This window comes from Scyliorhinus canicula, chromosome 2 (genome assembly GCF_902713615.1).
Source record: "Scyliorhinus canicula chromosome 2, sScyCan1.1, whole genome shotgun sequence".
NCBI classification, from domain to species: Eukaryota; Metazoa; Chordata; class Chondrichthyes; order Carcharhiniformes; family Scyliorhinidae; genus Scyliorhinus; species Scyliorhinus canicula.
In genome coordinates this window covers 278,668,360-278,681,037 of record NC_052147.1, presented here as the reverse complement: position 1 = coordinate 278,681,037, position 12,678 = coordinate 278,668,360, and the positions used below count along the sequence as shown (strand labels likewise).

General features: G+C 44.7%; 1 protein-coding gene across 3 annotated transcripts in view; it reads right to left on the bottom strand.

The window, feature by feature from the left end:
- cnppd1 (cyclin Pas1/PHO80 domain containing 1) overlaps positions 1-12,400 on the bottom strand; it is a 39,778-nt gene extending 27,378 nt beyond the window's left edge. Inside the window, exons 1-2 of one of the 3 annotated variants that reach the window (XM_038790114.1) lie at positions 12,305-12,400; positions 2,226-2,328 (exon numbers count right to left, since the gene is read on the bottom strand). In XM_038790114.1, coding sequence (XP_038646042.1) covers positions 2,226-2,328; positions 12,305-12,373 — 172 coding nt within the window. In that variant the 5' untranslated portion in view covers positions 12,374-12,400. The other 2 variants (XM_038790115.1, XM_038790116.1) reach the window with 2 other exon arrangements.
- Between the last annotated feature and the right edge of the window lie 278 nt (positions 12,401-12,678).

The window sequence follows — 12,678 nt, the reverse complement described above, 5'->3', positions numbered from 1 at the left end:
GTTTCCTTCCACAAGTCCTGAAAGACGTCCTTGTTTGGTGAATTGGACATTCTGAATTCTCCCTCAGTGTACCTGAACAGGTGCTGGAGTGTGGTGACTCATGGATTTTCACAGTAACTTCATTGCAGTAAGCCTACTTGTGACACTAACGAAAATTATTACTTTTGTTTGCAGAAGGCATATCCCCACATGTGAATGTATGTCATTCCCAGCAAGCGCAAGTGAGCCACGCCATAAACCCGTCTGATTGGCCAGAAAAACTCCGTCTCCTGATAGTCGTACCTTGGATATACCCCAAGGATGCTCTGGGAGACCATTTGCATGCACACACTACATGGGTATTGCTTTAACATCAAATTGGAACTTTAAAAAAAATATATCCTTTGTTTTACTTGGAATTCCAAATAAAATGTTTCTTCCAGGCATTCGGGAACATCAGTTGAAACTTCTTTTTTCCCCCGAGGCAGTCAATTATAAAAACAATTTGTCTGTACTTTCCCAATTCTGCGTTATAATTTTGATATTACCCAAAATGAAATGTATAATATGTCGCCCAACATCTAAAAGGCACAAGTCAGGAGTTTGATGGAATACTTGTCACTTGCCTGGATAAGTGCACCTCCATTAATACTCAAGAAGCTCGGTACCATCTAGGATAAAGCAGTCCGTTTGATTAGCACCCCGTCCACCACCTTCATTTGATGCACAGTGGTAGCAGTGTGCACCATCTACAAGATTACTGCAAGGACTCACCAAGCTTCCTTTGACAGCACTTTCAAACTCTACCACTACCATCTAGAAGAACAAGGACAATAGGTGCATGGCAGCACCACCACCACCTGGAAGTTCCCCATCAAGCCTCACACCATTCTGACTTGGTTCCTTCACTGTCGCTGGATCAAAATCTTGGAACTCCCTCTGTACAGCACTGCGGGTGTCTCTACAAACATGGTCCAAGGTGGCGGCTCAAGATGTGAAAGATCCTACGGGACCAATATTTCTCCCTGGTTACTTGGCCAACATTAATTCCTTAATCACCATCACCAAAAACGGAATAATTTATCATTTGTCTCATTGATGTATGTGGCATCTTGCTGTGCCAAGCTTGCCCGCATAACAAAACCCCATTTCAAAAGTAATTCAATCACTTGTTTAAAAATAAATTTAGAGTAGCCAATTCATTTTTTCCAATTTAGGGGCAATTTAGTGTGGCCAATCCACCTACCTTGCACATCTTTGGGTTGTGGGGGCAAAACCTACACAAACATGGGGAGAATGTGCAAATTCCACACGGACAGTGATCCAGAGCCGGGATCGAACCTGGGACCTCGGCGCCATGAGGTAGCAGTGCTAACCACTGTGCCACCGTGCTGTCCTTGTAATTCAATGACTATTAAGTACATGAGAATGTCTGAAGAATGAGAGAGATCCTTTTAAATGGGAGCGCCTTCCCCTTTTCTTTTACAAAAAAATAAATTTAGATTACCCAATTATTTTTTCCAATGAAGGGTCAATTTAACGTGGCCAATCCACCTACTCTGCACATTTTTGGGTTGTGGGGGTGAAACCCACGCAGACACGGGGGGAATGTGCAAACTCCACACGGACAGTGACCCAGAGCCGGGATCGAACTTGGGACCTCAGTGCGTGAGGCTGCTGTGCTAACCACTGCGCCACCGTGCTGCCCTCCTTCCCCTTTTCTTAAAACAATTTGGCCACATAGATATGCACAGATCTGGGAAACCAAAGCCATGATGTTTGTAAGAAACTATCACACCACTTAAGGCAAGTGTAACCTCAACAACTAGACATTGGGAATGTACAACTGCTGCATCTACATTTCCACAATTGGACTAACGCAGGATACTCCCTCAGGGGATTACCTAAATCGCAATGTTCACAGTGACATTGCTCGGAAATGTAAAGCACCTTGAGCTGTCAGAACTTTGTTTTAAATAGAGTGTGCACGCTATTGGCCAAAACATGCTGGTACAGTCCTTGCCCTGACAGAGGGAATAAGTTGTGGTCAGTAAACTAAAGATACAACCACAGCATTCAACAACTTTTGCATTTATTTGGATCCTTAAGACGTAGCTGCCAGCACTCTGAAATCTTCCCATAACCCATGTTTCTAAAACTCTCAGTAAATTACTAGAATTACAATCAAAAGCATATTTATCAAGGAAACAATCAACTCCTTATACACTCATAACATACACACGTACCAGTGACAGGACAAGACAGAGCATCCATGTTGTAGTCCATATCCCGAGCATAGTAGAGTCGCTTTTTCACTCTCTCCGTCAGCTTGCTATGGCCAGGAAGAAGCTGCAGAGACAAATAACGGCAAGTGTCAGCTGACAGAATCCACATGTCCCTCTTTAAGACAAAGGGATCAATAAGACTGTTCATTTCCACAATAAATCTCAGGATGCTAAAACTCTACAAAAGACCACCAGAGTTGCAGTCAGGCAGTCTTACAACAACAGTTTGCATTTATATAGCACTTTTAAAGTAGTCAAAGCACCCAAGGCTCTTCACAGGATTGACCATCCAAGAACATTTTGGGGAGATATTGGGATAGGTGACCAAAAGCTTGGTCACGGCGGTAGCTTTAAGGAATGTATTCAAGGAAGAAAATTAGGTCGAAGGGTTGGGAAGTTTAGGGAGGGAATTCTACAGCTGAGGCATAGCCAGGAGCAATAAAACGTAAGGATGCACAAGAGGCCAGAATTGGGGGGGGGGGGGGGGGGGGGGGGGGGGGGCCTGAACATTATGCTGCAGATGCATAACCCAAATCATTAAATCCCGTGCCCACAAGTTATTAAAAACACACATACACATCCTAAGGGATCGCCTCTGCAGGCAACACCCAGGATAAGAACATGAGATGAAAAACATATTGGCCTGGATTTTGCATTCAGTTACGGCACTCGCTGCTGACCTTGGAGAAAGCTGACCCATGGCATTGTTTTGAAGAATATAATAGGTCTATCCATCAGCAACATCAAAAACCGACGAACTACACATTAATTCACCACCATCTCCCTTGGTCCCTCCACTGGCTCTAATCGGTCATGGCCAATGAACAAGTTTAAAAGGAGAATTCAGTAGAGGCTTACTAAGTTAAATATAAAGGACACAATACTTATTTCATCTTATGTCTCATTTGTGCCCATACCATTCTAAGTATGTTGTTATTTCCAACGTAATCCAATGGATTTGATATTCTTATCCCTTCCACTTCCACTGATTATGTTAGTCAGTCAACTTAAACCCACACAACATGCAGCACAGCAAGATTTATTTGCCATGCTAGCCTCTGATACCTAGTGTAAAACTGCACTGGCAATGTGTCATTAATAAAATTAAAATTGCATAGGAATGATTCTAAACTTTGTGGATCAAATCACTGCCTTGCAGATAGTAACTAGGAGTTGCTAGTTGTCTCCAATTAATATTAAAAGTATCATTCAATTCCTGATATTGGCTTAGAAAGCAGTTAAGACTGTCTCCAGACGCACCACCCATAATATGTTACACAATCTAGTAAGATCACATATACGGCAGTGGCATCATTACAAAGCCGGTTCTGACCCACTTTTTGTTCTGTTGATTGGCTGGTTCACCAAAGCATAAAGAATAGTCAGAGTTTCCCTCCCATCATATCCTGCTTAATCAGATTTACAATGCAGAAGGAGGCCATTCGGCCCATCGAGCCTACACCGGCCCTTGGAAAGAGCACCCTACTTAAGCTCACACCTTCATCCTATCCCTGTAATCCAGTAACCTCACCTAACCTTTTGGACACTGAAGGGCAATTTAGCATGGCCAATCCACATAACCTGCACATCTTTGGATGTGTGAGGAAATCGGAGCACCTGGAGGAAACCCACGCAGACACGGGGGAGAAAGTTCAAAGCAAACTCCACACAGACAGTCACCTGAGGCCGGAATTTAATCTGGGACCCTGGACCGTGATGCAACAGTGCTGACCACTGTGCCACCCCTATATAGTTCAGCATCTGGAGTAATAGAACAGGCCATTATGATGGAACCTGGACATTTAAAAGTCTTGTGCACAGGATGCATGCAAGACTTTGTTGGCCAGTTCAAAGTGTAGTGAACGCGACAGGCAAATTGAAATCAAAACCAAAAATAAAGGCCCCTCGTTGCAAAAGATTCCAAGGCAGCAATTTCAATTTCAACAGCAGGGGAGTTCTCCTCAGTGTCTTAGTCAATAGTCAATCTTCAACCAACATCATGAAAAAAGATTTGCTCATCAACCTATTAGTTTGTGGGAGCTTGCTGTGCGCAAAGTGACTACTGCACTCCCTGTATTACAATCAGTACTTCATGGCTGCAATGTGTTTCGGGACCTCCCAATATCATGCAAGGTGCTCTGTAAATGCAAGCTATTCTCTTATATTTACTCGTCATTCAGGCATTCTGATTGAGCTGGTTATTTATCTCTAACCCTAGTTAAGACCTCTGCTAGCCGAGTAGGAAGCAGCATCTAGCTTCAGCTATTTCCACTCACGCCTGCCTCTCAAGTTCAGACCATTCTTAATAATCCCTGAACTTCGAATTACCAGGTCCCACGAAAGTGGATGGATAGTGGGACCTGGTGATTTGAAGCAAAGGGATTATTAAAAATGGCCTGCAATCCATTGTCTATGAGGATTTGAAAGGGAAGGTCAGAAAAGGAATGTTCACAGACGACTGCACAATGTTCAGTACCATTTGTGAATATTTAGATACTGAAACTGCTCATGTGCAAAATGCAGCAAGACCTGGAAATACCCAGACTTGGGCTGACAAGTGGCAAATAACATTTGCGCCACACAAGTGCCAAGCAATGACCACCTCAAACAAGAGAGGCTCTAACCATCACCCCTTGACATTCAATGGCATTATCATTGTTGAATCCCTAACATCCTGGGGAGTTACCACTAACCAGAAACTGAACTGGACTAGCCATATCTGTGGCTACCGGCAAGTCAAAGGCGAGGAGTCCGGTGAGTAACTCATCTCCTGAAACTCCCAACGCCTGCCCACCATCAACTAGGCACAAATCTGTAGTGTAATATTCAAAAAGGGAGGGAGGCAGAATGTAGGAAATTACAGACCAGTTCGTTTAACATCTGTTGTTGGGAAATTGTTAGAATCCATTATTAAGGAAGTAAAACAGGACTTTTGGAAAGCCAAAACTCAATCCATCACAGACAACATGATTTTATGAAGGGCAAATCATGTTTGATTAATTTGCTAGAGTTCTTCGAAGATGTAACACGCCAACTGAATAATGGGGACCCTGTAGATGTAGTATATCTGGACTTCCGGAAGGTGTTTGATAAGATGCCGCATAGGTTAATACACAAGATTAGATCATATGGGGTTAGGGGTAATTTATTAGCTTGGATAGAAAACAGGCTGACGGACAGAAAACAGAGTTGGGATAAAATCTGGTGGCAAGATTTAACTAGTGGGGTGCCACAGGGTTTGGTCCTTGGGGCTCCAACTATTTACAATGTATATTAATGACTTGGATACAGGGATAGAAGGTTCTACAGCCAAATTTGCAGCTGACACTAAAACGGGTGGGACGGTAAGTTGCAATGAGGAAATAAGAACCTTCCAAAAGGATACAGATAAGTTAGGTGAGTGAGCCAAAATGTGGCAGATGGAGTTTAATATGGATAAGCGTGAGATCATCCACTTTGTCAGAAAAATGGGACGGCAACTTATTATCTAAATGGGGATCATTAAGAATGGGTGCTCCGGTGCAGAAGGTACAGCAGGTAATAAAGAAAGTGAATGGAATGGAATGTTGGCATTTATAGCCAAAGGAATAGAATATAAAGGTAAGGAAGTGTTGTTACGACTATACAAAGCATTGGTGAGACCACACTTGTGGTTTTGTGCACAGTTTTGGTCCCCTGATTTGAGAAAAGATGTAGTGGCATTGGAGGCAGTTCAGAGGAGGTTCACTAGATGGATTCCAGAGATACAGGGTTTGTCGTATGAAGAGAGATTGAACAATTTAGGCCTATACTCGCGATAGTTCAGAAGAATGAGGGGAGTTCAAATTGTGGTATACAAGATGATAAATGTATGGATAAAGTAGACGTGGAGCAAATGCTTCCTCTTGTGGAACATTCTAGAATGAGACGTCTTAGTCCCAGGATAAGGGGTACTAAATATAAAACAGAGATGAGGAGAAACTATTTTTCCCAAAGGGTCATGAATCAGTGGAATTCACTACCCCAGAGTGCGGTGGATGCTGGGACAGTGGGTAAATTTAAGGAGTTAGCTAGATTTTTAATCATTTGAAGGGTTGTGGAGAATGGGCAAGACAGTGAAGTTGAGGCCATGACGAGATCAGCCATGATCGTATTGAACAGTGGAGCAGGCTCGAGAGGCTAAATTGCCGACTCCTGCTCCTAGTTCTTATGTTCTAAGGAAGAACTATTCTGTCTAATTCCAGCTCTTGGTCTGTAGTTCCCGTACTGGCCTCCCCGAACAGGCACCGGAATGTGGCGACTAGGGGCTTTTCACAGTAAGTTAATTGAAGCCTACTTGTGACAATAAGCGATTATTATTATTTTAGCTCTGTAGGCAAAAGCACTTCAAGCACAAATCTGGTGTTCTTGATTAATAAGGGGATCAAGGTTATGGGAAGAAAGCAGGAGAATGGGAGTGAGGAACATTTCAGCCATGATCGATTGGTGGAGCAGACTCGATGGGCCAAATGGCCTAATTGTGCTCCTATATCTTATGGTAATGGAATACTCTCCACTTGCCTGAATGAGTGTAGCTCCAACATTCATGAAACTACACTACCCAGGACAAAGCAGCTCCACTTGATTGCTATGCCTTCCACAAATATTCAATCCCTCCACCACCGATGAACAGTAACAACATGTGTACCATCTACAAGATGCACTGCAGGAACTCACCTAGGCTTCTTAGGCAGCACCTTCCAAACCCACAACCACTACCATCTAAGAGCAGCAGATACCTGGGAACACCATCTGGAGCCTCCCCCCAAGTCAGTCACCAATTCTTTAGAAAAACAGCAAAATAATTTGCACAGAAAGCATTATATTATAATCTTGCTAGAAAGTATTCCGTGCACAAAAAGTGCTTGTAACAGTTATTTACTGTCCCTGCCTGAATATTGAATTATGTAGTAGAATTGGAGTCACATGTGGAGGTTGCAGCCTTCATTCAAGGACAATAGTAACTCTTTAAACTCATTCCTGGGATGATGCACTGCCAGCAATTGCTGCCCATTCCTAATTGCCCTCGAGAAGGTGGTGGTGAGCCGGCTTCCGAACCACTGCAGTCCATGTGGCGTAGGTACACCCATTCCAGGATTGTGACCCAGTTAAAGTGAAGGAACGGTGACATAGTTCCAAGTGAGGATGGTGTGTGACTTGAAGGGAAACTTGCAGCTGATGATGCCCCGTGTGTTAGCCGCCCTTGTTCCTCCAGGTGGTAAAGGTCGCCGATTTGGTAGGTGCTACAAGAGCTTTGGTCTTAATGGCAACCTGACAGCTTTTATGGAAACCGATTTCCTGGCTCAAGGTCACACATTGACAGATTTATTTGATTCTCACTACTTGCCATAACCCACGATTGCTAGTGTGCATTGCAATGGAAGGCTGCTGTACCATTTACCAGAGTCAAAGTGTTAAGCAAGGGCAGTATCCCTGGAAACACATCACCAACTTTATCTTGAGCTTCAACATTTTCTGAAACACAAAATGGCCATTTTGCCCTTGTGACTAATCTCAACCGTACCAACTAACTCCATCCCGCCCCTCAACTCCTTATCTCTTCAGAAACAAACATCTTTGCCTCTTGAACTCATTCATGCTAGTCACTTCAGTGACTTTTCTTGGTAACTTACTCTGTTCATTTCCATGAAAATTGTTTCACATGATTCTCCTTGCTTATTATCTGCTAATTTGTAACTGCCACTCTCTGATTTTCCGACCCTTTGCTATGGGGGTGAAAAGAAATTGCATGAATCAACTTTAACTTCAGTGAGGTTACCTGAAACTCCCTCCTTCTGCAAGTATTGAGAGTTCCCCATTTCTGCAACCTGATGCCAGGAATCATCTTAACTTCTACACACTCGCAGAAGTAACAGTATTCTTTCAGGGGTTAGATGTTTAGGACTTATAGAACTCGGGATAGGATCTGACCAAACCCTCAGACAGCAACAACAGGCCTCTTCTGATTGGTCTCAATTGGGCTTAGAAGCGTGACAGGCAATATAATGAATGTCAGACTAAATATTAAAGAGCCCTTCATAAAAGGGCACCTAGCTCATTTAATAATAATAATCTTTATTGTCACAAGTAGGCTTACATTAACACTGCAATGAAGTTACTGTGAAAAGCCCCTCGTCGCCACATTCCGGCGCTTTTGTTCGGGTACACAGAGGGAGAATTCAGAATGTCCAATTCTCTAACAGCAAGTCTTTCGGGACTTGTGGGAGGAAACCGGAGCGCCCGGTGGAAACCACGCAGACTTGGGGGGAATGTGCAGTTCCGCACAGACCGTGACCAAAGCCAGGAATCGAACCTGGGATCTGTGAAGCAACTGTACTAACCACCGTGCAGCCCACGGTAGACAGCCATAGTGAACTTTCCAATGTAACCATCTGGCCCATCACAACTGGGCTGAACCTCCACTTTCCATTAGAGGAATGAAACTATGTGAATAGGTCTGTCATTGATATATTTATTTTATCAAGTCATTTAAGGGGCCGCTCAGTAAGTATGCAAGGGAGAAAGGATTAGGATATATATTGATGGGATAAAATTAAGTAGTGTGAGAGGAGGCCCATGTGCACCATGGACCAATTGGGTTGAATGGCCATGTTCTCTGCTGTCTATGTGAATATTGATGAGTGTAATTTTTTATGGCAATTAAGGATTCTACTCTTGTCGGTATTACTGACTGGGTGTTAAATGTGGTTAAAAAATCCCTCCCATCCTCTCCCTTCATTCTTGGATGCGGAATATCCCTGGATTTAGCTCAAAGCACTATTTAGAAGAAATCTACTTAGCTGTTCCAAACCAGAATATTTGATCATTTATAATTTGCCCTGATTTCTCCTTCCATCCTTAAGTTTTTGGCATTATCAAATTGGTTTACAATAGAACAGTGTGAGTACATGGGTGCATTAAGCAAATCAATGAATCCACATAAGAGAGCCCACACTTGGCTGAATCTTTATCCTCGTAAAGTTTTCATCAGGTTGGAAGGTCTGTACATTTGGCAAACCTTTCGTTGGCTTCCCGGGTAGCAAATGACATGTTATTCTTTCCATTGCTAAACATTCCAGTTTCAGCCTGGGTCAATAAGTGGTGACGGAGGCTGGGGTCACTCTCTGTTAATGGTCTGAAGCAGCAGAAACAATTTGGCAAAGGTCTACTCCCTACTCAGCAAATTTGAGAATGTCTGCGAAAGAACAAGTAAGTGTTGTGACCTTAACAGATATAAAATAACCTGCCTCGATTAATTGAAGTCCCAGTAAATCTTACAGCTCCCTTACTAATCACACATTAAGACCAATATTGACACCGCACTGAGATATCAAGTCGAAGTGGTTTGAGGCAGTACTCAGTTAGATTGGGGTTCTAACAAATGAAATGACTTCACAATAACATGCTAGTGGCAGTAACTACACTCACACCGTACAGAATAGCATTACTAAAACACATGCACATTAAAATTAACAATACATTATTCAGATAGAACAACCTAGACCTTGGTTGTTCATTCGCCAAAATTGTTCAACAATTTCTTCCCTTCCTTTGTTGTTTTCCCAGCAAATGCTGTAATGCCTCCCATCCCAGTTGTTCTCCTGAGTACAGTCCCCACCGTTATCATTCAATGCCTTTGTTTTAAAATTTATTCACAGGGTGTGGCCATTGATGTCAAGGCCAGCATATATATTTACTCTTGAAAATGTGGCGAGCTGCCTCCTTGAATGTAATCCAATGGCTTGCTGGGCCATTTCAGAGGGCAGTTAAGAATCAACCAAATTGCTGTGGGTCTGTAGTCAGTTCCAGGTGAGACCAGGTAAAGGCATAAACCTGGAGCGATTTTACAGCAACCAAGTAGTTTTATGATCATCATTACTGATATTAATTTTTGACTGCAGTTTTGCTAAATTTAAATTCCCAGAAGCCATGGGACTTGAACCCATCCCTAGATTGTCAGGATATGGGATTACTAGTGTTGTGGGCCAGGGGATTAGAGAACCCCAAAGTGTATCATGGACTTCACCTGACCCACAACTTTTACTAGATTGTGGTATGGGGAGCACACGACCCACTCTACAGGTGTGGTACAGCAGAAATGGAAAAGTATTTTTTAAAGCAAAACAATGTTTATTCTATGAACTCAAGTTAACCTTTTAAAAACATACAGTGGACATCTTAGCAACCATTAATTCAAATACAACCCCCAAAGAATACAACACTAAGTAATCCGTAATAACGTCCCAAACAACACCCAGAAGACAAAAGAAACAACTTTTAACAGAAGCACATTAGGTTTACATTCACTACTGAGAACATTTATAATTCTGAATTCAGCAAATGATCAAGAGATAGTCTTTTCATGGCAGAGAGAACAGTACACCAGCTCTGCCTGGCTTCAGCTCCAACACTGAAAACAAAACTAAAACACACCCTGCAGTAAACAGCCTAAAACAAAAGTAAAAAGCTGACAGACAGCCCAGCTCCACCCATACTCTGACATCACTGCAGTAATATGAGCAGCCAAACATTTCTTAAAGCGACATTCTCATGACACTAGTCTAGTAATGAGATCTCCAGATCCCTGGAACTCCAGAATCATCCTGCAAGCAACGTCAAGCCCCGGCCTGGTTTCTGTTATCTGCCAACCATCTGATTAAACCCTACCGTTGCCTCCACCGAGTTAATAGGAACAGGAGTAGGCCATTTAGCCCCGAGGGGTGGCACAGTGGTTAGCACCGCTGCATCACAGCTCCAGGACCCAGGTTCAATTCTGGCCTCGGGTGACTGTGTGTGCAGTTGCACTTCCTCCCCGTGTCTGTGTGGGTTTCCTTCCAAAGTCCAAAAATGTGGAGGTTAGGTGGATTGGCTACGCTAAATTGCCCCTTGCATGTCAAAATGTTAGGTCGGGTTACGGGGGCTGGGGTAGGGTGCTTTTTCCAAGGGCCAGTGCAGACTCAATGGGCCGAATGGCCTCCTTCTGCATTGTAAATTGAGATTCAATAGTTAACAGAATATCAACCTCAGACTTGCAATTAGCAAACGGCCTAGCACCAACGGTCATTTGCGGAAGAGAATTCCAATTTTCTTACACCTTAACATGTGAGCAACAGGATCCAACCTCAAACCCAGAAGAACATAGAACATACAGTGCAGAAGGAGGCCATTCGGCCCATCAAGTCTGAACTATCCCACTTAAGCCCTCACTTGCCCCCTATCCCCACAACCTAATAACCCCTCTTAAGCTTTTTTGGTCAATTCAACACGGCCAATCCATCTAACCTCCACATCTTTGGACTGTGGGAGGAAACCAGAGCACCCGGAAGAAACCTGCACAGACACGGGGAAAATGTGCAGACTCCGCACAGTGACCCAAGCCAGGAATCAAACTTGGGACCCTGGAGCTGTGAAGCCACAGTGATATCCACTTGTGCTACTATGCTGCCCAAAGAAGGTCTGGCTCTTTTTCACCGCAACTCAACCAATTCACCCCCCTTCTGACCCCACATTGAATAGCTGACAATGTGTGTGTCTGGGCAGGGAGAGGACCGCCTGCTGAGCTGTTTCCCGTCCCCGCTGCTCACACAACAAACCCAACCTGCCCCCAGACTCCATGTCCAGGCCCCGAGTCCCAGCACCCACACACCCACCTTATTATTGTCCATGAAACCCAACACCAACCCCATTGGCCTCCAATCCTAAATACCCCTCCCCCTGTCCCCACCCAGACCCAAATTCAACAATAAACAGTGCTTCAGTATAATTTCACACAACTGGCAGAAATCACAGGGAAAAAAACATACAGATTATTGATTTTTAAAAAATATTACTGCTAATTGCGCGGAAAGCTGCAGCCTCCCGGATTGGAACCAGCAGGCAGGCCCAGATCCGCCCCGGCCTGGAGTTTGGAGCTGGGCCGCAGGCCGTGCGCTCAGCGCCGGGAAGGGGGCCGCAGCCGCGCCCCCAGCCTGCCGGCAGCAGCCGAGGGACGCAGACAGCGGGATGGAGCGGGAAACACTCACACTGAACTCCTGGAGCCCACAGCACGGGAAGGAGCGCGAGTCAAAGAGCGAATCCACCCAGTCCGCCATCTTAGTCCAAGAGGGGGGAACGGGAGAGGGCGGGACCAGAAAAGGGGGCGGGGCCAGGAAAGGGGGAGGGTTCAGATAGGGCGGGGCCAGGGAGGGAGGAGAGGGCGGGGCCATGACGGGGATAGGCAGAGGGAGGGGTCAGAGAGGGCGGGGCCCGATAGGGGAAGGTCAGAGAGGGCGGGGCCACGGAGGGGAGGGTCAGAGAGGGCGGGGCTAGGCGGAGAGAGGGGCAGGTAGGGTCAGAAAGAGGGCGCGGCCAGGGAGGGGAAATCAGACCGGGCGGGGCCAGGAGGGGAGGGTCAGAA